Consider the following 23,968-nt stretch of genomic DNA (forward strand, 5'->3'; position numbering starts at 1 on the left):
CGCAGTGCGCCACGTACAACACGCCAGCGTCGGAAGCTTATCGCCCACAGCGTGGCAGGCAAGGACAGCTACTAGTAAGTATTTCACAATGTGCTGTTAGCCCTACCGTTATCCTATCTTAATAGCAGGAATATCTTGCTGAGCAGGGTATAAAACCATTTCTCTCCTTCTTTCATACTTACGGGGATACAGTTATGGCAGCAATCACAGCAGTTCACCTACTCTATACAGTAGTTAATTAATAACATAAAATACATAACTTGATTATATACCAGCTGACAACAGCTGAATGGTCACCCTCAGTCTTGTGCCTATTAGGATTGGCTAGTGATATATCAGTAGGCGTAACTTGGATCAGTGAAACACCTACATATCAGTACATACTCAATATTCATGAAATCAAAACTCCTTTAGTTTCTTCAAATCAAATATGGGAGTCATTACATTAATTAATCTTATCTACGTCATTATCTGGGTAGCTGCAGTAGACAATAATTGTTAGGACTAAGATATAAGACAGATATAACATAATTAATTGATAGCTTAAAGTAAATAAGTGGACTGTGTATCAGCCGATGAAACCAAATACAATCGAACATCAATTCAGAACTGGTCCATCTTACCTCAGTCAACCTGAAGAGGATAACTGTTCTAAATTGTCCTAAGTGCCTACCGAATGATAGTGATACCAAAGTATCTTTTATTCACTTGCAATACATATATAACAGTCATCGTTTTACTTAAAATTATCTATGCCCTGATATCAAAGTCCTTAAGTGTTAGTAACATGGCACAAGGGACATTAGTATAATTAACCCTGGATTGTGGCAAAGACGACAGTAACATTGTGAAAGTACTTTGTGTTATTAAGGTCTCTCTGTACGTTAAGTATCTTTTACAATGGGTTTTCAGATTGCTATACATCTCTGCCTCCTTAAGAAGATTAATCTGAATACCCTTTTCCACTTCATAAAATATTTTGATGTTTTTTCAGTGTTCCCTATTGTATTTTCTTCTATTTTAAGGTGATCACTGAAAACAGACTTATGACTGGGATAACAATGTACTTTAGATTTTATGTTAAGCTTCCTTCCTGTTAGTCTATGTATACCTGATCACACAGGCCACAAGTGATTTTTTACATTCTTGAGCTATCATAGACTGGTAGAAATGTATTCTTCAATAGTGAAGTTAATATTAGGATTTAGCTCATGGAATTTACTATGTAGCTTTTGAATCTCTGTTCCACTACCAGTGGTTACTGATTGTCATAATGTGACAAGAACTGTTAATGTTTCAAACTTTTGTCATTTTAACACCACAGAAGAAAATGTAGAAATAACCTACTCGCAAAAGGAATTATTGTACTTTCGTTGTCAGCATCCTTTTAATTGTTTACTCTTCATGCGATGAAAAGTTATGTATGTATGGATATTTGGTAAATAATTAAGGCAATTGATCAGAATAATAAGCCAGATGCAGATGAGCAGACCTGATAATTATCTAAATTTCAAGAATTGTGGAATGAAAATGTTTGTAGGTATCAACTCAAGTGCTCATAAACTTAGAATTAACCCAGAAATACATAATATTGCGGTTCCCATTAAACCAATTTTCAATTATATCGATTGCACAGGTTACCATGTAAGTCGAGAGTTGAATAAGATAACTACTAAAAACTACAGATTCACAAATAGTCACATGTTAAAAAATGCAGCAGAACTGTTGGAGTTCACCTTAGAGGTTACAATCCCAACAGTTGGTAAATTCTTAACATTAGAGCTAAGCAATCCAGATGCAAATGTACCAGTTGAAGAAACAATTAACATCATCAAAAATAATCGACTAACATACAAAAAGGTGACTAACCACCTAATTGCAGAGATGTATAAACTACTCAGGATTGTTTTAACTCAAAATTAATTTGTATTCAGTTTGACGTTCTGCAGATAGCCAGATGGTTTAGAAATTAGTAATTGCCCAGCAGGGACACTAGCAAACATTTTCATGGATGATTTTCGAAATAATTTATTTCACTGAACAAGAAATGATGAAAAATGGGATTATCTATTACAAAAGCTGCATTGATGACATGCTCATACTTCTTAGCTCGAGTACAACATACATTGAAAACGTAAGCAGTAACTTAAATGAGCTACTTGCTAATAGTAACTGTGTTATCTAGGAAGAAGATTATCTTCATTTGAAGACATCCAAACGTAATAGAAAGCATACCTAGAACATATTTAGAAAACTCACAATCACAAATGCAATCGAACATGTGTCTTCATGTCATCCCAAATGCTTAGAATTGTGCACATTCATGCCATGATGACAGGACCATTTGATTACCCTCATCTAGAGAGAGTATGGACAATGAACACAATGTTTTATGACATGTAGCTGTGGACAATGGGTCTGACTTTATGTTAGTAGAGATTTTATTAAAAGAGAAGAGCAGACAACTAGAGTTGAAGACACAGTTCATTCTAAAAAGAGCTTCTTAAGAGCATTCTAAGCCCCATCCCTGCATCATTTTCTACACAAACAATAGTGTAAACAATGGCATTAACTTTGAGTCATTCGACAACAGACTGATATTAAAAGTTTATTATATTATGTTGTTTAGTGCTTAAGAACAAATTCAGGAGGAGAGCTACAGATAGTTCTGCTTTTCAAAAATTAGTTTCATTTGTAGACATTTGTGCTCTTTACCATCATCCTACATTGTTATTTATACTGTATTCATAATGTCTGTTACATTCAAAAGATCGTAATTTACAGTGTATTCAAGTACTTTGTTTATGTCTGCCTAAAAGATTAATGTGTCCTTCTGAGTAACTAAATTTATACTAATATTGTCTCAATATCGATTACAGACACACACCTACACCTACATACACACCCACCCACCCACACCCACACACACACCCACACACACACACACACACACCCACCCACCCACCCACCCACCCACCCACACACACACACACACACACACACACACACACACACACACACATATGCAGTCACACACACATACACACACACACAAATATATATATATATATGTATATATATATATATATATATGTGTGTGTGTGTGTGTGTGTGTGTGTGTGTGTGTGTGCGTGTGTGTGTGTTTGTGTGTGTGATTTCAGAAGCATAGCATTCTGTTAAGTATTCACTTAAAATGGATGATGAGTGCCCCTGAGAGACCTGGTTTCTCCACAAGAGAGCTGTTGGAAGTAACATTGATGATATGGTAATGATGCCATACAATTTATACTCTTTTTACGAAATGTTATTAAGTGAGAGAACAGTTATTTAAAATAATGATGTTCTGTTGATATGGACCCATAAACAATTATATTGCTATTACAGTACCAGTCCATTATATGTTAGTGTAGTTACTCAATAATTACTGTGTTTGTTTTAGGTGCAGCCAGTAGGTTAAGTTATCACTTCTGGAATGCTCACCACCCTGCAAAAGAGCATTCGAGATTTGCTGTAAATGCAAGGGTAGTTAGATGAAAGCCATTCGTTAAAATATCAATGTTCAATTTATTCATTCTTACATGAATTCTGGCTCACAAGCCCGTTTAGAAGCTTTTCCTGTCAGAACAATCAATTGCTTAATTCAGTCCAGTGATGGCATGTCAACAGTCTATATCTTGCAGATACAGTGTATGGTCCCAACACTGAATTACATGTGCAGTGTCATGTGTTTGTGGGCTTTATTTTATAGTGAACAAAGTGTTGCCCTAGTGTTTCGATTTTCTCATATCACAATTCCGCATGTTCTGTTCTGGACGACTAGTGTTGCAACTTGCTAATGAACTCTAGTTACCTGAATTGACATTACATTATGATGGCTTCAGTGCGAGCAGTAACTGGGTTGGCCGCCGTTGAGGTCCGATTGGCATTATGGTGAAGTTGCAGGAAGCTTTTCGCAGTTTGGTATACTACTCTGTATGCAATGTTCCAGGTCCTTAAGTAGACCTGATATTGTTTTCAGACTTAACTTGCTTTGGTCAAAGAGATATGTTTTGAGCCATGTCTGTGGTATAGTATTTGATTCTCATGCGTTTACCAGTACAGTCGGAGGTGATGACTACATCACATTACCGCTAATTCAAGGGCGTTCTTCACTGCCGATATGTTTAAAATTTCTCTTTGTACAGTTTCTCACATATTGTGGCTTTGTCTACCACATGATCTACTAGACGGCTTGTGTAATCCTCCATTTGTTATTGCTTTAGCATTGAGTATTGGTAATAGGTAATTTAGTTAATATGTGTATCATTTATCTTCCTTCCCCAGTCACTTTTGATATAAATGCTAAATTTCTACTGCACACATGATTTATTATTCACTCTGGGGTCTGTATTTAATTCGTACACGAAATTTACTGTTAACTCTGCCTTCAACAGGACTATTAGTTCATGTGAAGTAAAAGTGCAATCAGCAGAAGGCGTTCCAAACAGCAGTCAGCAAAAGATCGTTGAAATCTTTGCATACATCTCAGAAAGTAAGTAGTGTTGCCGAGACTCTGAGACAACTTGTTTTCGAGATTATATCTGACATAATGATTATATTCCATTTCTTGGGCACACATCTCTTGACTATCAGATTGAGGCTCACATCCTCACTGGCCTTGGTCTACATACATGTCGTATGTAGTATACATTCGCTGAACAATGCTACAAAACTTTGAGAAGCAACTATGTCCCTTAATTCGTTCCAGTATTCATTCATGCCCACACTTGTTTCAGTTGCAAAATTTAATTACTTTGTACTACATATGTTTATAAAAATGTGCTCAAATAGCATTATCAGTTACTCCTTGAGTCATGATTGTCTAGGCAAAGAGCACACTTTAAAGTCATTTTATTGAAGTCACATACCCTTATGTATTGAGCTGAGTTAGGACAAAGATTAACAGGCATATACCCGTCAAACACTAAAATCAAAATTCTCATTCTGCCTCTATACTGGACATGCAACATCTTGCTGCAGTCATGTCTATAGTTGCTACAAAGATGTCGTTTCCTGTGTCTTCACAAACACTGACCCAATAAGACACAGGTGTAAGCACCCTAGCGCTCTATACAATAGATCATCATTCCTTAAGAATAAATACAATCTGCCTTCACCTCACAGTGCAAAGTGCACAGATAATGATATAAAGCTTGTAGTATGATATCGGACCGAACATATCGTTTACACCCAAGAACTGGAACACTTATAAGATTTTGGAACTTTTGCAACTTTTTACCATGTTTAGTTATTACCTGTGTTTGCACTTGATCTTACATTTATAGGACAATGAGTAATAGACGCATATGTTTGCCACAAAGTACAGTGGTGCTTTATTTTCTCCAGATGAGTGCACGGTACAGTACAGTGGGAGCAGCTCCAGACTGCGCCTCTGCAGTGTGGCGCTCCCTAAGCAACAGCGACTACTTGCTGTGTGCAGCTCTGCGGGCGGCGCCTGACCTGGCATGGAGTCTGCTACCAGCTCTGGACGCAATGTGTCGGCTGCCTGCACGTGCATGTTTCATGTGGCTGGCCCTGGCGTGAGCACCTGCTCAACAATAAACGAAGAATATGAAGTTCTTGTGGCACCTGCGTACACTCCTGTCACATCAGAAAATGTTAGTCGGCTGAACAGCAACTTCTGTCTTCAGTTGACACAGATAAAAACCTTAAATTTGATAAGTATGTAACACACTGAAGAATTGGATCACACACAACTTGTTTTTCTAACTGATTTCCTTTGAGGTAATTGCTGCTTCAAATATCAAGAGCACTGCTCTAAGCTATAACTTTCCGTTGTAGTATTTCCAGCTGTACACAGTGTAGCTCTAAGTGGATATTTTACACTATAGTGATCTGATATACACAGGGTGATTTTCATTAATGTTTAAAAACTCTCAAAGTGGTGTATATGACTATGTGACAAGAAATTTAATACAAGATACATGGAGCCCCAAACGTCAGCAAATATCCCCAATGTGGTTGACGAATGATGAACATGTTACATGACCAGTTCATGTAACTCCCACACGTTCAGTGGTAGTGGTCAGTACTAAACACTACTGTGACAGCGTACTACGTTTTCCTAATGGTAGATAGATTCACCACAGTCTTGTATTGCCACTACCATGAACACTACTGTACCACACTGTATAATGCAAGAATAAACGCAGAATACCCTTGTGGAGCAATGTGTAGAAGTGCCACTACAGGGTGGATAGACTGATCTAGCTACTGCACTTGCATTAAAGTATGTATCCCCTGGTACCATCACGTGTGCTACATTTGTCATCCACTTGGTTGAGGGATTTCCTGACATTTGCGACCATATATGTCTCATGTGTTCTACGTCACTTTTGGTTTCATAAACAGTAATATGAATCGCCCTGTATCTTTATAATTTGGATGAAGCACAAGCAGGTATAAGCTATGTACCTGTGATAACTTCAACTCCATCACTGCTAAACATACCTCCTTGTAAAGGTCAGAAGTATGCACACATCTTAAGCTGTAAGACTTATGGCATTTTTATGCTAAAACCTAATTTCTGCGACTTGCTCTTGAGATGAATCCTGAGACATGTTAAAGCGCTTAAAAAAATGTGGCAAGAAGACAGCTTCCAATCTCCCTGATGGCACTATGAATTTTCGAAACATATGATTAACGTTTAACCAATTTCAGTAAATTTTCAGCTATTTTTCTAAATTTGTGTGTTGGCACATACGTATTGTCCTTCTAGAAAGAGTATTAACAGCAATATTCTTTCTGATCTAAAAGAAGGATTAAATGACCAGTAACTAAATGGTTAGCTCAAAAACGTATAGTATGTGTTGCTCAAAAGACAACATGTTCTTCCAAGTTAGAAAACTCTTAGATTGATTTCTGAGTACTTGCGATTCTACATCCTAATTCTAAAACTACTTTCTGCTTTATGAGGCTTGTTTGATTAAGGTGTTGCTTATAGTTACACTGTGATAATTTTTTAATGTTTTATGTATTAAAAATACTTACATATCGCAACAAAAATTACAATCCGGCTTAAAGATTCTAGTTAATCAGCAGGATCAGAAACACATTCCTTATACTCTTCCTTAAAGGAATGACATTACAAAATGTCTAAGAAGCAGTTTTTGTCTTATACGTTCGTCTATAACAGGGACAGTACTTTAGTGGCTCTCTAGTAATGATTACCCTTGTAATCAAGTAACTTGTCTGCTGACTGTGTCTTGTGCAAACTATTCTAGTAGGTTTATAACGTAACACAAATGCCAACAGAAAAAAACACATAAAGTGCAGCGAGTAATGGTAGCGTCTTTGTTAGTTCTTTCATAATGTTGCACTTACTGGATGCCAACATAATGTCACTGGTTCTCATGAGAGAAGTAAGAGACTTTAGGAGTTGGTTTTACATCTTACTGTTAATGTCGTATCCTGTTCAGTAAGTGTCATTTGTGTAGAATTTCATAACAAAAACTTTGTGAAACCCTTCATACAAGATTTTTTTAAATGTGTTATTTGAACATTATTTTCTTAAGCCATTTGAGTATTAGCTATCTTGAACATAAATAGGTAATTCTCCTTTTGGGGTCGACGTAAATCAATTGGGCCTTAAGCAGGATCCTTATTTAGCAAATATAACTGTTTTAGCGAGCCATACAACCACAGTGAAAGAACACTGCGGTTGAATGTAGCAGTATATTTAATGTATTCAGTAATGGTATAAAAATAAAAACAAAGGTCCTTGAACCACCTGTCTCGTCTAGAGACGAATGCCTTCAGCTTTAAAGTGTCAGAATAATGTACATTATCAACTAGGGACTAAAACCTACAAGAAAGTACACATAGACTCGTAGTCTACACCATAACCCGATGCAGCGAATGCTACGCCGTGCACAGTCTGCCCGCCTCAGCTGCTGTTTACCTTTGGCTGCCCGCCTGCTCTCTCCACTTAGACCCTCCTCATCACCTCGGTCGTCGGCGTCGTCGTCTGCTGAGCCGTCGGTGTCGTCGTCAGCAGCGTCTCTGTTCTCGGCTGCTTCATCCACCGCTTCATCTTCATCGTCTGCAACAGCGAACGGCGTGCAGTACGCCACGAGTAACACTCCAGCGATCAGCACGACAAGGGACGCCTTCATGGCTGCAGTGTCTTCTACTACGTTGGATGCCTCAATAGAAGTGCCATTAGTGAGCACACCGACCTCCTCTTATACGGCGTGTCGGACTCTTATCTCCCAAATTGTGGCACGCAAGGACAGCTACTTAGTGTGTACTTCAAAAGCGCGATTGGCCATATCGTCGTCATAAGTTACTGCCACAAATATCTTGGGGGATTTGGTATGAAACCTTGATGCTGAAGGTTATACGAGACGGAGGAAAATTGTAAGCAATTGTAAGCAACTTGAATGATGGATTTCTCTCCTTCGTATGGGAAGTGCATACAACAGCACTGACTTAGAATAACGACTAATTTAAAAACGCGTAGGACTTTTATCTACTGTTAATCTGTTCATTGTTCTCGTTACCTTACGCAACAATTGTCCTTACTTAGCTAAAACTGTAGAATGTTTTCCCGTCATCCTCCGATATCTTATGTTCAAAATCGGCATCTCTTTGTACCAATAACTAACAATAATCTTTGAATTTGTTTATCATGAAGTATAAGTTTGTCTTATGCAACCTATGCACTTGTTAAGAGTTTCCCTAAATTCTCTTTACCATAGATCATTACAGGTAGGTAGACTGTGAACCCCAACATCGACGTTTGGTGCCATGCAACTACATTCCACAATAGTGATTTTCTTTCAGTTCTTTCGTCGTTTTTCCCATTCAGACAAAAATAGCAACAGTGAGAACCATTAGGCATTTATCACTTCCACACCTGCATCTACATCCATACTCCGCAAGCCACCTGACGGTGTGTGGCGGTGGGTACGTTGAGTACCTCTATTGGTTTCTCCTTCTATTCCAGTCTCGTATTGTTCGTGGAAGAAAAGACTGTCGGTATGCCTCCGTGTGGGCTATAATCTCTGTGATTTTATCCTCATGGTCTCTTCACGAAATATACGTAGGAGGGAGCAATATACTGCCTGACTCCTCAGTGAAGGTATGACTTCGAAACTTCAACAAAAGCCCGTACCGAGCTACTGACCGTCTCTCTTGCAGAGTCTTCCACCGGAGTTTATCCAGTAACGCTTTCCTTTGACGAAGCTTGCTGCTCTCCGTTGGATCTTCTCTCTCTCTTCTATCAACCCTATCTGGTACAGATCCCACACTGGTGGCCAGTATTCAAGCAGTGGGAGAACAAGTTTCTGTAACCTACTTCCTTTGTTTTCGGACTGCATTTCCTTAGGATTCTTCCAATGAATCTCAGTCTGGCATCTGCTTTACCGACTATTAACTTTACATGGTCAATCCAGTTTAAATCACTCCTAATGCCTACACCTAGATAATTTATGGAATGAACTGATTCCAGTTGTAGCTAAATGATAAAGGATCCTTCTTTCTGTGTATTCGCAGCACATTGCACTTGTCTACATTTAGATTCAGTTGCCATTCCCTGCACCATGCGTCAATTCGTTGCAGAACCTCCTGGATTTCAGTACAATTTTCCATTGTTACAACCTCTCGATATACTACAGCATCATCCGCAAGAAGCCTCAGTTAAATTACAATGTTGACCACACGGTCATTTATATATATTCTGAATAGCAACGGTCCTACGACACTCCCCTTCGACACACCTGAATCACTCTCACTTCGGAAGACTCCTCTCCATTGAGAATGACATGCGGCGTTCTGTTCTCTAGGAACTCTTCAATCCAATCACACAACTGGTCTGATAGTCCTTATTCTCTTACTTTGTTCATTAAACGACTGTGAGGAACTGCATCAAACGCCTTGCGGAAGTGAAGAAACACGACATCTACCTGGGAACCTGTGTCTATGGCCCTCTGAGTCTCGTGGGCGAACAGCGCGAGCTGGGTTTCACATGATCGTATTTTTCGAAATCCATGCTGATTCCTACAGAGTTGATTTCTAGTGTCCAGAATAGTCATACTCGATGATAAAACGTGTTCCAAAACTCTACAACTGATCGACGTAAGAGATATAGGTCTATAGTTCTGTACATCTGTACGACGTTCCTTCTAGAAAACGGAACGCTACGCTCTTCCAGAGACCTACGGTACACCGCTGCAAGAAGGGGCAAGTTCCTTCGCGTACTCTGTATAAAATCGAACTGGTATCCCATCAGGTTCAGAAGCCTTTCGTCTTTTGAGTGATTTTATTTGTTTTTCTATCCCTCTGTCATCTATTTCGATATCTACCATTTTGTCATCTGTGCTACAATCTACAGAAGCAACTACAGTGCAGTCTTCCTTTGTGAAACAGCTTTGGAAAAAGACATTTACTATTTCGGTCTTTAGTCTGTCATCCTCTGTTTCAGTACCATTTTGGTCACAGGGTGAGTGGACATTTTGTTTTGATCCACCAACCGTTTTGACATAAGACCAAAATTTCTTAATCTTCCGTTTTTCTTTCTTTATTAGTCACGCTTTTTGTGTATGGACTGACCCAAATTCGATGGGGTGCACCACGTCTCTCCAGTCCGATGTTTATCAATCTTTGAGCCGTTGTTCATCACATAGTGAGTATTAATAATTAAACTTTCTTTCCATCCTGAACTGATACCCATCTTCAACTTCATTATGAGGAGTGATCCCTACACGGGGACTGATGACCATAGATGTTAAGTCCCATAGTGCTCAGAGCCAGCCGTGATCCCTACAGACACTGCTACATTCTTATATACGTTGTGGTTCGGAAGCAAACTAACTCCAAAGGCATTCTTGACGAACGAATGACAGCAATGAAGCAAGTTGCGTAAAAGATAATTTCTTATTATCTTCTGAATTTAACAGGGGTAACCTCTTTTTTAAAAGTAAATAGTTCTGTATGAAATACACAGGTCAACCAACACACAACAGCACAGTTTAGTTAAAGGAGGCATATAGCTGCTAAATTGAAATAGAGCCTTATAAAACAAGCTGTTTACATCCCTTAACGATCATTCAAGTGGGAAAACTTTCAACAGGATAGAATACCGGAAAATTGTAACGAAAAGTGAACTCGGAAATCAAACGTTCTTCACAGATACAAACTGTATCCTGCAATTCGAAAAAGTAACTGCAGTCATCAGTTAGCGTTACGACTAACTATACAAAGTTAACATATACCGCGCCCCCAAACTACCAACGGAAAAGTATTCCTAACCGGATCTCACCAGATAAACGCCCATTTCTCGATTGCGTGCTCACCGTCAGTGAGCGGAGGTCAGTAGCGTATTCGCCCCTTCTGTCACGTGCAGACCGCGGGCATTCCAGCATGACCATCGTTCATGGAGGCAGGAGGGAGAGTGTCTAAAACTGTAGTTCTAATTTCCCTCTGAGGTTGTGGAGAAGTTCAACGTCATCCAGCAGTGGCGGTAATGATCCCGAGCGCTGTATAATCTCTGGACAAGTTTTGCCGCTATCGCGACCACCTCTCCAATGAAATTACAAGATTTCGGCAGATCATGAGCAAGAGTGAATCTTTTTGCCTATTTTGTAGGGGAGTTGAGCATGAGCAAAAGTCAACTGCCATGCAATTCACGTTCCATAACACCCACTGAGACAGTCTTGCGATTCCCACAGAAAACTTCCGACCACCATTTGCTATTAGTGAAGGAGACATTCCCTTACGTAGGCATCGCACCTTAGCAAGAGGGCTTTCTCCCATTATATAAACGTGCCGGCGTTTAGTCGGACGAACCAACGTGCTTGGTGGATGCACTGGCCATGAAGCCCACTTAAAGTTACACATTTATGGCCGTGGCCATGGCGAAATAACTGCGCCCATGCGCGATTTAGAGAGCTATTAGGGCGCTGTGCCGAATAAACGGAAAGATACAGATTCTCACTTTCCGAAATGAACAGCTTTTTCAATTCCTAAATTGACCATAGTCAATATGTGGAATTACATGTGTATTATGGCGTTGTATACACATTTTTATGTAACGAACTATCTTTCTGGATGATCCTGTCAATGCTTCAATGCTGCATTGTATTTTGTGATCTTGTGGAGTATACTCAAATATTTAGTGGAAATTGGTGACCAGTTCTGATAATTACCTAATTTTCAAGAATAGTAGAATCTTATTCCTAATAGGTGCCTGACAAATCAGATTAACATACCAGTCCTTCTTTCACATTCATAGCACCTTTATTCAGATTAACATACCATTATCTAAAAACATTTGTTATGTAATAGTAACCAAATCATCATCATCATCATCAGTTATCTGCTATATTAGCAGGTCCTTTGCCTCTCCATTTTCTGCGATCCATTGCTTCCTTCTTAAGGCTGCTGTATGTTGTACCGTACATCATGTCATCCAGTATCTGGAATCTCTTCCTTCCTCGCTTCCTTTTCCCTTCTACATAACCTTCTAAAACTGTTTTTATCAGTCCGTCATTCTTTCTTAATATATGCCCAATCCAATTTCTTTTTCTTCTCTTTATTACATCTAGTAACTGCCTTTTCTCTCCCACTCGTCTCAGTACCTCTTCATTTTTTACTCTGTCCATCCAACTTATTCCTTCCATCTTCCGCCATGTCCGGATCTCAAAAGCCTCCAGCCTTTCTCTGTCTTTTTTCCTCATAGTCCATGTTTCAGCACCATATAGAAGAACACTCCATATAAGACATTTTATGAGTCTCTTTCTGAGTTCTCTGTCCATACCGCTGCAGAAGATTCTCCTTTTCTTATAAAACTCCTCTTTTGCCATTGCTATCCTTGTTTTAATTTCTGTGGTGCACTTCCAGTCGGTGTCTATCCTGCTTCCAAGATACTTAAAATTTTGCACCTGTTCTAGTTTTTCTCCATTCAGCACAATTTTTAGTTCCTTATTTCCTCCTATTGCCAATACTTTTGTTTTATTTGTGTAAATTTTCATTCCATATTTTTTTCCGTTAGTTGCAATGGTGTCCACCAAATCCTCTAATTCTTTTTCCCCTGTGGCTAGAAGGACCATGTCATCAGCAAATCTCAAGCACCCTACTCTTCTTCCTCCAATTTCTACTCCTTTGTCATCTAATGAGCATTGGTCAATCATATTTTCCAAGTACAGGTTGAAAAGAGTAGGTGATAAACAGCATCCTTGTCTTACTCCTTTCCCTAGTCTGAACCAGTTTGTACTTTCTCCTCTCACTTTAACTGAAACTTTTTGATTAAGGTACAATGAGTTTATAAGTCTTCTGGTTTTCCAGTCCACTCTCTTTTCCCTCATAATAGTCGCCAGCTTGTCCCAAACCACATTGTCAAATGCCTTTTCTAAATCGATGAAGCACATATATAGGTCTCTTCCTTTTTCAATAAACCTTTCTCCTAAGATTCGTAGGAGCCCTATTGCATCTCTGGTGCCCGTATTCCGTCTAAAGCCAAGCTGCTCCTCGCCGAGATTCTCTTCTATTACTTTTTCAAGTCTTTTATTAATTATTCTTAACATCACTTTGGCTGCATGTGAAATGAGGCTGATTGTCCTGTGCTCGCTGCATTTCTTGGTTCCTTGTTTTTTCGGCAATGAAATCATTACTGTTGTCAAAAAGTCCTCAGGCCATTCACCACTGTCATATATTTTATTACATAACCTCAATATTTCTCTTATTCCATTGTGGTTCAAGCATTTTAGTATTTCTCCCGGTATTGTATCTGTACCTACTGCTTTGCCATTTTTCATTAAAGCAATAGCAGACTTTACTTCTTGCATTATGATGGTCGGTCCTTTCTCTTCATCACTTACACTGTTGTGTGATTCAAGTTCCAGAGTTTCTGGTTTGCTATTTGTGTCATATAGCTCTTTTATATATTCTTCCCATCTCTGGAGGACATCGTCACGATCTTTATACACTACCTCTTCGTCTTTACTCAAAATTTCCATAGTAGCACTTCCTGCTCTGTTTTGTTCCCATGTCATAGTCTTTACTCTGTTGTATAGTAAGTCGTATCTTCCTTTCCTGTCCAGTTCTTCAATTTCATCACATTCCTCTTTTAGCCATTTTTTCCTAGCCTGCTCTGTTCCTCTTCGCAGTTCGTTATTTAACCTTCGGTATATCTTTCTTGCATCTTCAGTGTTCTTGTTTTTCAATTTTCTTCTCTCCTCCATCTTGGAAATCATTTCTCGTGTGACCCATGGTTTTTTTGACCTTCTCCCTTTTACATATCCTATATTTTGTTGTCCTGCTTTAATGATTCCTTCTTTCAGCATATTCCAGTACTCGTTGGCATTATCAGGTGCTTCTTTGTCTCGTATTGTGTTTAGAAAGTCCCGAGACAGCATTTCTGAAATTTGTTCTTTGTTGGACCTTATCTTCTCTAGATCCCATTTCTTCACCATTGTCGCCTTTTTCAGTTTTTTCATTCTTATTTCTATTTCTGCCATAAGTAAGTTGTGGTCACTATTAATATCTGCACCTGGTAATGTGTGCACCTTCTTGATTCCATTCCTGTATCTTTCTTCTACCAGTATAAAATCGATTTGGTTTCTATAGTTATCCCCTGGTGATTTCCAAGTGTAGAGCCTCCTCTTATGGTTCTTGAACCATGTGTTTGCCACTATCAGCTGCCTTTCCCTGCAGAAGTCAATTAACCATTCACCTCTGTCATTTCTCTTTCCAAGACCATGACTGCCTACTATGTTTCCCTCTTTCCCTTCTCCCACAATGGCGTTCCAGTCTCCCATTACTATTTTGCAGCATTTTTTATTTTCGTCCATTATTCTCTCTATTACATTGTACGTTTCCTCTACAATTTGGTCATCATGTTCTGAAGTTGGCATATACACCTGGACAATCAGTAAATCTTTTTGTGCTCCTTTCAGCCTTACACCAATAACCCGGTCATTTGCATAGTCTACATATTCCACACATTTAGCCAATTCCTTTGTCATAATCATTCCTACTCCATTAATTCCAAACCAAATAAATGACCTTAAAAGTATAGTTAACGATGTTTGATCCATAACCATGCTGTTTCTCTGTTAAAGTATATGTGAACATGTCATACATTGTGCTATCACATAGCTTGATAAATTAAGACAATAACTAGGCAAGAATTCCAGCTGAGAACTAATAAGCAAATATTACTATGACTTGGGCTGGTGACATACTTTGATACTCCATAGGTCAATTGTTAAACAATGTGATGATCTGTAACTACCCTGTATACACATGGCACTGCTGAACATTGAGGGGCTTTCATTATAACTCTAGATAAGTGACATATTAAACAAAGAACCAGAGTAATGGTTACATTTACCGATGTTAAGCACTTATAATGACTATTAAACCATGTATCAGGTCTTTGTATATATAAAAGGGATTTACTTTCAGTGTTGGCTAAACTGAGGTGTGTCTGCCTCTGTTTCTACTAACACTGTATAGTAACCATAAAATGTAGATGGCAAGTGAACTATTAGTGTTGTAATATAATGGGTATATTTTGAGTGATCTGTTATTAAAATCTTGATGTTGTAATATGATGGATCCCCCTTGAGTTTGTTATTATGTATGATCTTAACGTCAGTGGGGTGTATTTCTAGTAGATGTATCTCTGATTTTGACCTGTGCTGTTGGATCCATGCGTTTCTCACACAGTTAACGGCTATAAGGATAAATGGACTAATAGCAGAGTTGGAACAGTGTACATCCAGTATCTGATATTACAATTACGCAGTTGTAGAGCAAAGATGTGTGCTTATGTTCTATGTTACAGTGCTATAATTTGTAATGTATTTACTGTTGTCTCACATAACAGCTGTGTGCTTTCATGTTACACACTTTGTTAAATGTGATTCTGTTTTTCTTTGGTACTGTAGACCTGATGATGGTCTGATCCTAGACGAAAATCCATTGTCTGTTATAAAATATATCGTTAAGACTGTGTACTGCATAACGAAGTTCATAACATTCACTACACTTATATAGCTCCACATCCATAAAACGTTTCCTGTGTTGCCGAGTAAAGGAAAATTTGTGATCAAGATGTACCAAAGAACCAAATTAAAGTTATTTATGTGTGTAAAACCAAAGGGATTTGTAAAGAAGTGTGTTTCATTGAAAGCGATTCCAGCTTTTTCTACATGAATATCAAGGTTAGGAGTGATGAGTGTGAGACCATCAAGATATATGGTAAAGAGAAATGGCTTAAGGTTGAATTAAAAGCAATACATAGATATGGAAACCATCCTCTATAGAATGGAGAATTTAGAGGGATGTGTTGTACATATATATGTATTGATGTTATACTTAAATTTATTGACAATGAATAGCAAGTAATAAAATACAGGCATGGTAAGAAAATTAACATACTGGTTGACTTACATAATACTCTGGACACATTTATTGACCCTAGTCTTACGTTTTATGACTGTATTGTGCACTTGTCGAGTATGAATATGCTTAGCAAATGCTTAAAATTTAATGTTGCACCCAGACTTAATGAGAAAAATACATAAGAAATGGTAGTTGATTCTAATCTGACAATTGGCTGAATGACAGGTTCAAGAATTGAGCTAAACATAGGATTGTGTGTAAAATAGCTAGATCATGAAAGAGCAAGGAAAGGCAAAGGTTTTCCAAAAGTGACCTAGGAATTATTGGTACAGACGATAACCAATTAAATGTAGTACAGTCATTAAATTTCAAAGCACACAGAGGAAGTTCACTTGTTATCATTACTAAAGTGCATATATAACTAAAATCCTTTTTAGAAGATGATCAGATATTTAAGATTACTAAAGCTCCCACTGGTAAATACAGAGACGAAGTTAAGGGGAAGGTAATAACTCCTATTCCATTTTTACTGGCATTCAAAAGAAAATGTGTATACCTATGAACTCAAGTGCTAATAAACTTAGAGTTTACTACTGAAAACTACAGATTCCAAAGTAGTCACATGTTAAAAAATACAACAGAACTGATGCAGTTCAGCTTAGAGGTTACAACCCCAGCAGCTAAACTGATACCGTTAGAGCTTAGCAATCCCTAAGCAAATGTACCAGTTGAAGAAATAATTAACATCATCAAAAATAATCGAACGACATACAAGAAAATGAATAACTAGAAAATTGTATTGGTATGTGATCAATTCAGGCTAGTTTTGTCACAAAAGTATTTTGTATTCAGATTGACCTTCGGCAGATAGCGAAATGGGTTAGGAATTAGTAATCGCCCAGCAGGGACACTAGCAAACATTTTCATGGATGACTCAGAAAATTAATTTTTACACTTAACAACTATAAAAGCTGCCTTGATGACATTCTCATACTTTTCAGTTGCAGTACAACATAGAGTGAACACCTACACAGTAACTTAAATGAGCTACTTCCTAATATTAACTGTGTTATGAAGTTAGAAGAAAATAATTCTATAAGCCGTCATACATTGTCTTCATTTCATCCCATATGTTTTTAAGTGTGCACTTTTCATGCCATGATGACATGTTCAGTTGATTACCCGTATCTGTAGAAAGTATAGACAGTGAGAGTAATATTTTACATCATGTAGTTGTGGACAATGGGTCTGACTATGTCAGGAGAAAAGGTTTACGAGACACAGATTTGATTAAAAGAGAAGTGCAGACAACAAGTGATAAGGCTACAGAAAATAAGAAATAAAGGAAACCCTAGGTTTGTAACAATGCCATATTTAGGCAAAGATCCCTGATAGAATAAAACAGGTTTCTGAAGTGGTATTGCTAAAGTGGTTTTTCAAATAAATAATGAGGTAAGGGAAATTGTTAAGACACAAGATAGAGAACGAAGATGTATATGATAAATTAGAGGTGTCTAAATTGATCTGTGGTCTATATGATGAAGAATATGTAGACAGACAAGAAGGAAGCTTACGATAAGATTCAAAGAACGCTGTAATCCCAGTCATAAAGCTGCTTTGAGTGACTACTTTAAAACACATGAACTTACAACAGGGCACACTGAAGAAAACATGAAAAACCTTGTATAAACTGAAAAGTGTGTTGTTATAGAAGTAGAGATATAATCAGAAGACCCCCTATAAAGAAGTGAAAGACCTTAAGAACACAAAGTCTTTTGGTAACCTTTCTAATGTTTTTACCATTATGCACAAGTAATTCCACATATTGCCTATGGTCAAGTTAGGAATTGAAACAACTGTTCATTTCGGCCTGTGAGAAGCTATATGTTTTCATGTATTCTGCACGGCAGCCTAATAAAGAGAAATGGCAGATAGACCTAATCGTTTAACCATTGCCACCGCCATAAATGTGTAACTTTAAGTGGTCTTCAGGATCAGTGCATCCACCACGCTCGCTGGTTCCTCCGACTCGAGGCTGGCATATGATGGGAGATAATACACTGGGCTGTCAGAATGCGCTCTTACCAAGGTGCGATGATTACATGAGGGAATGTCTCCTTCAGTTAAAGGGGTGGTGGTTGGAAGTTTTCTGTGGGAATCGCTAGAATCTGGTCTCAGTGGGTGTTATGGAAATTGACCTGCTAGACAATTACCTTCTTTTTATGCCCCATTCCCCTACAGAAATCTTGAAATTTCATTGGAGAGGTGGTCGCAATAGCGGCAAAACATATCTAGAGATTGTACAGCGCTCGCAATCATTACTGTCGTTGCTGGATGACTTGGGACTTCTCCAAAACCTCAGAGAGAAGTTAGAACTGCAGTCTTAGACACTCTGCCTTATGCCTCCATAAACGACAGTCTTGCTGTCATCCTCACGGGCTGCACATGATAAAAGGGACCAGTACACTACGGATCTCCGCCCACAGCCGGCGCGCACGGAATCGAGTGATGGGCGTTTATCTACTGAGATTCGGGTAGCAATGCTTTCTCGTGGAGTAGTTTGCGGGGCGTGGTATATGTTAACTTTGTGGAGTTAGTCGTAACGGTAATCGACTACTGCAGTTAGTTTTTCGAATTGCAGGATATCTTTTGCATCTGTGAAGAATGTTTGATTTCCGAATTCACTTTTCGTTACAACTTTCCGGTATTCTATCTTGTTGAAAGCTTTCTCACTTGAATGCTCGTTAATCGATAAAACAGCTTCTTTTATAAGCCTGTATTTTCATTTAACAGAAAGACGGCACCTTTAACTAAACTGTGCTGTTGCGAAGTGGTTGACCAATGTATTTCATACAGAACTAGTTACATTTAAAGATGAGGTTACCCCCGTTAAATTCAGAAGTAAATAAGTAGTTATCCTTTACGCAACTTGTTTACTGTCTTTTATAAGGAAACTTGCTTGATTGCATAGGAAGCATCAAGGTTGCATACCAAGGCCCCCAAGATATTTGTGGCAGTAACTTATGACGACGATATGGCCAATCGCGCTTTTGAAGTACGCACTAAGTAGCTGTCCTTGAATGCCACAATTTGGGAGATAAGTGTCCGACACGCCGTATAAGAGGAGGTCGGTGTGCTCACTAATGGCACTTGTATTGAGGCATCCAGCGTAGTAGAAACCACTGCAGCCATGAAGACGTCCCTTGTCCTACTGATCGCTGGAGTGTTACTCGTGGCGTACTGCACGCCGTTCGTTGTCGCAGACGATGAAGATGAAGCGGTGGATGAAGCAGCCGAGAACAGAGACGCTGCTGACGACGACACCGAAGGCTCAGCAGACGACGACGCCGACGACAGTGGTGATGAGGACGGTCTAAGTGGAGAGAGCAGGCGGGCAGCCAATGGTAAACAGCAGCTGAGGCGTGCAGGCAATGCAAGGGGCTAATGGTTATGGTGTAGACTGCGATTCTGAGTATACTTTCTTGTAGGTTTAAGTCCCTAGTTGATAATATATATTATTCTGACACTTCAGACGCTTAAGGCATTCGTCTCTAGACAAGACAGGTGGTTCGAGGATATTTGTTTGTAGTATTATACCATTAGTGCATACATTAAATATGCATGTTGTGTTTTGAGCAGCACACACTATTCATTTCTGAGCTAATCAATTAGTTGCCTGTCATTTAACCTTTGTTGTAATCAGAATGAAAATTACAGCAGTTACGCTTTCTGGTAGGACAATATGTCTATGCCAACACACAAGTTTAGAAAAATAGTTGAAAGTTCACTGAAATATGGTTAAACGTTAATCATATGTTTCGAAGATTCTTAGTGACCGTCAGTGAGATTTTATGGTGTCTTCTTACCACAGTTTTTTAAGCGCTTTGACATGTTTCAGGAGTGATATTTAGAGCGAGTTACAGAAACTGAGTTTTAGTATCAAAATGCCATAAGTCTTACAGCTTAAGATGTGTGCATACTACCGACCTCTACAAAGAGGTGTGTTTAGCAATGATGGAATTGAAGTTGTCACAGGTACATAGCTTATACCTGCCTGAGATTCATCGCGATTATAAAGATACAGGGCGATTCATATTACCGTTTAGGAAACCAAAAGTGACGTAGATGACTCTGAGATAAGTAATTTGACATGAGACACATATGGTGGCAAATTTCAGGAAATCCCCAAACCAAGTGGATGACAAATGTAGTACACGTGATGGTACCAGGGGATACATACTTTAATGCTAGTGCAGTAGCTAGATCAGTCTATCCTATCCACACTATAGTGGCACTTCTACACATTGCTCCACAAGGTTATTCTGCGTTTATTCTTGCATTATACAGTGTGATACTATAGTGTCCATGGTAGTGGCACTATAAGACTATGGTGAATCTATCTAACATTAGGAAAACGTAGTACGCTTGCAGAGCAGTGTTTAGTACTGACCGCTACCACTGCACCTGTGGGGAGGTACATAAACTGGTCATGTAACATGCGAAAAATTCGTCAACCACATTTAGGATATTTGCTGACGTTTTTGGTTCCATGTATGTTGTATTAAATTTCTTGTCTCAGAGTCTTATACTCCGCTTTGAGAGTTTTTAAACATTAATGAAAATCACACTGTATATATCAGATCACTATGGTATAAAATAGCCACCTAAAGCTCTTGATATGTGAAGCAGCAATTACTCCAAAGGAAATCAGTCAGAAAAACAAGTTGTGTGTGATCCAATTCTTCAGTGTGTTATATACTTACAAAATTTAAGGTTAGTATCTGTGTCAACTGCAGATGGAAGCTTTTGTTAAGCCGACTAACATTTTCTGATGAGACAGGAGAGTACGCAAGTGTCAGAGGAACATCATATTTTTTGTTTATTGTTGAGCAGGTGTTCACGCCCGGGCTGGCCACATGAAACATGCACGTGCAGGCAGCCAACACATTGCATCCAGAGCTGGAAGCAGATCCCATGCCAGGTCAGGCGCCGCCCGCAGAGCTGCACACAGCAAGTAGTCGCTGTTGCTGAGGGAGCACCACACTGCAGAGGTGCAGTCTGGAGCTGCTCCCACTGTACTGTACCCTGCACTCATGTGGAGAAAATAAAGCACCACTGTACTTTCTGGCAAACATATGTGTCTATTACCCAATGTCCTATAAATTTAAGATTAAGTGCACACATAGGTAATAACTCAAAATGGAAAAAAGTTGCAAAAGTTCCAAACTCTTATAAGTGTTCCAGTTTTCGGGTGTAAAGGAGATATGCGGCCCGATACTATACTACCAGTATCATTTTATTATCTGTGTATGTTGCACAGTGATGTGAATGGCAGTTTGGATTTCTTCTTATGGAGTCATAATCTACAGTATAGAGTGCTAGGGTGTATACCCCAGTATCATATTGAGTTAGTGGTTCTGAAGACACAAGAAAAGAAGTCCTTGTAGTAATTGCACATATAATGATTTTTGATTGTTATAACATTTCCAAAACTACAGACATGACTGCAGCAAGCTGTTGCATGTCCAATATAGAGGCGGAATGAGAATCTGATTTTAGGCTTTGACGGTAGTATGCCTCTTAATCTTTTTCCTAACTCAGCTCAATACATAAGGATATGTGACTTCAATAACATGACCTGAAAATGTGGCCTTTGTCTAGACAATCATTACGCAAGGAGTAACTGATAACGCTATTTGAGAACGTTTTTAAAAAATATGCAGTACAAAATAATCAAATTTTGCAATTGGAACAAGGGGAGACATGAATGAATACTGGAAAGAATTTAGGGCCAGAGCTACTTCTCAAAGTTTTATTGGTTTGTTCAACGAAAGTATACGACATATGACATGGATGTAGACCAAGACCAATGACAATGTGAGCCTCAATCTGATAGTTAATTGATGTGTGCCAAAGAACATAAAATATAATGATTATGTCAGATGTAATCTCGAAAACAAGTTGTCTCAGAATCTCAGCTACACTATTTACTTTCTGATATGTATGCAAAGATTTCAACGATCTTCTGCTGACTGCTGTTTGGGACAGCGTCTGCTGATTGCACTTTTACTACACATGAAATAATAGTCCTGTTGAAGTCAGAGTTAACAGTAAACTTCGTGTACGAATTAAACGCAGACTCTAGACTGAGTAATAAATCATGTGTACAGTAGAAATTTAGCATTAATTTTAAAAGTGACTTGGGAAGGAAGATAATGATACACCTTTTAACTAAATACCTATCACTAATACTCAATTCAAAAGCAATAACAAATGAAGGATTGCACAATCCGCCTGGTGACCATGTGGTAGAAAATGCCACATTATCTGAGAAACTGTACAAAGAAAAATTCTTCACATAGCGGCAGATAAGAACGCCTTAGAATAAGCTGTAATGTGATGTAGCCATCACCTCCGACTGTACTTGTAAACGAAGGAGAATCAAATACTATACCTCAGACATGGCTCATAACATGTCTCTTTGAACAAAGCAAGTTAAGTATGAATACAAACGAAGGCCTACTTAACACCCTGAAAGATTGCATACAGAGTATTGTACCAAGCTGCGAAAGGCTTCCTGGAACTTCACCATAATGCAGATCGGTCCTCACCAGTGGTCATCCCAGTTACTGCTCCCACTGAAGTTGACCCTTCACCTGTGGTAGAATGGAACGTCGCCCCGGGGCGAAGCAGGCGGCGAAAGACTTCCCAAGCGGCAGCACGTAAGGCCGCCACGGTTTGTCTGACAAACAGGTTTGCGGACCTCTGGTACAGAGACGAGTGGAGGGTCTGAATCAGAGGCTCAGACGGTTCTGCGACCGTGTGGGCTGCAGATTCATCTACGTCCGCCAAAGGGTGGTTGGGTTTCGTGTTCCGCTGAATAGGTCAGGTGTCCACTATACGCAGGAGGCGGCTACACGGGTAGTGGGGGCTGTGTGGCGTGGACTGGGCGGTTTTTAGGTTAGATGGTCTCGAGAAAACACAAGTAGGGCTTCAGTCACAAAGGGTGAAGGCTGAACACAGGAAGAACGTAGATACTGGAACCATTGGTATATCGTTTGTTAATTGTCGTAGCTGTGTTCTTGAGGGTACCAGAGCTCTAAGCACTAATAGAAAGCACTGATGCTCAAATTGTTATAGGCACTGAAAGCTGGCTAAAGCCGGACATAAGCTCAGCCGAAATTTTTGCGAAGAACCTAACGGTGTTCCGAAAGGGTAGGCTAAACACGGTTGGCGGTGACGTGTTTGTTCGTGTCAGAAGTATTTTATCCTGTCGCCATACTGAAGTAGAGACTTCCTGTGATTTGGTATGGGCAGAGGTCACTGTTGGCAACCGGAATAAAAAAATAAATTGATCGTTTTACCGACCTCCCAATTCAGATGATACAGTTGCTGAAAGGTTCAAAGGAAACTTGAGTTTGATATTAAACACATACCCGACCTATACGATAACAGTTGATGGTGACTTTATTTTACCCTCAATATTTTGGCCTAAATACATGTTTAATTCCGGAGGTACACATAAAATACCATCCGAAAGTGTGCCTAACGGATTCACTGA

The 23,968-nt window shown here is 39.0% G+C and overlaps 2 protein-coding genes across 5 annotated transcripts in view; one reads left to right on the forward strand and one right to left on the reverse strand.

Moving 5' to 3' along the window:
- Positions 1–8,227, reverse strand: part of LOC126412642 (uncharacterized) — a 34,093-nt gene extending 25,866 nt beyond the window's left edge. Inside the window, exons 1-2 of one of the 3 annotated variants that reach the window (XM_050082322.1) lie at positions 7,961–8,227; positions 5,347–5,590 (exon numbers count right to left, since the gene is read on the reverse strand). In XM_050082322.1, coding sequence (XP_049938279.1) covers positions 5,463–5,590; positions 7,961–8,174 — 342 coding nt within the window. In that variant the 5' untranslated portion in view covers positions 8,175–8,227 and the 3' untranslated portion in view covers positions 5,347–5,462. Of the gene's footprint in view, positions 1–5,346; positions 5,591–7,960 lie in introns of those variants that run through there. The other 2 variants (XM_050082324.1, XM_050082326.1) reach the window with 2 other exon arrangements.
- Positions 1–21,539, forward strand: part of LOC126412643 (uncharacterized) — a 35,044-nt gene extending 13,505 nt beyond the window's left edge. Inside the window, exons 1-2 of one of the 2 annotated variants that reach the window (XM_050082327.1) lie at positions 19,548–19,811; positions 21,301–21,539. In XM_050082327.1, coding sequence (XP_049938284.1) covers positions 19,598–19,811; positions 21,301–21,425 — 339 coding nt within the window. In that variant the 5' untranslated portion in view covers positions 19,548–19,597 and the 3' untranslated portion in view covers positions 21,426–21,539. Of the gene's footprint in view, positions 1–19,547; positions 19,812–21,300 lie in introns of those variants that run through there. The other variant, XM_050082328.1, reaches the window with a different exon arrangement.
- Positions 21,540–23,968: the final 2,429 nt, after the last annotated feature.

Source organism: Schistocerca serialis, chromosome 7 (assembly GCF_023864345.2).
Source record: "Schistocerca serialis cubense isolate TAMUIC-IGC-003099 chromosome 7, iqSchSeri2.2, whole genome shotgun sequence".
In the NCBI taxonomy this organism is placed as follows: domain Eukaryota; kingdom Metazoa; phylum Arthropoda; class Insecta; order Orthoptera; family Acrididae; genus Schistocerca; species Schistocerca serialis.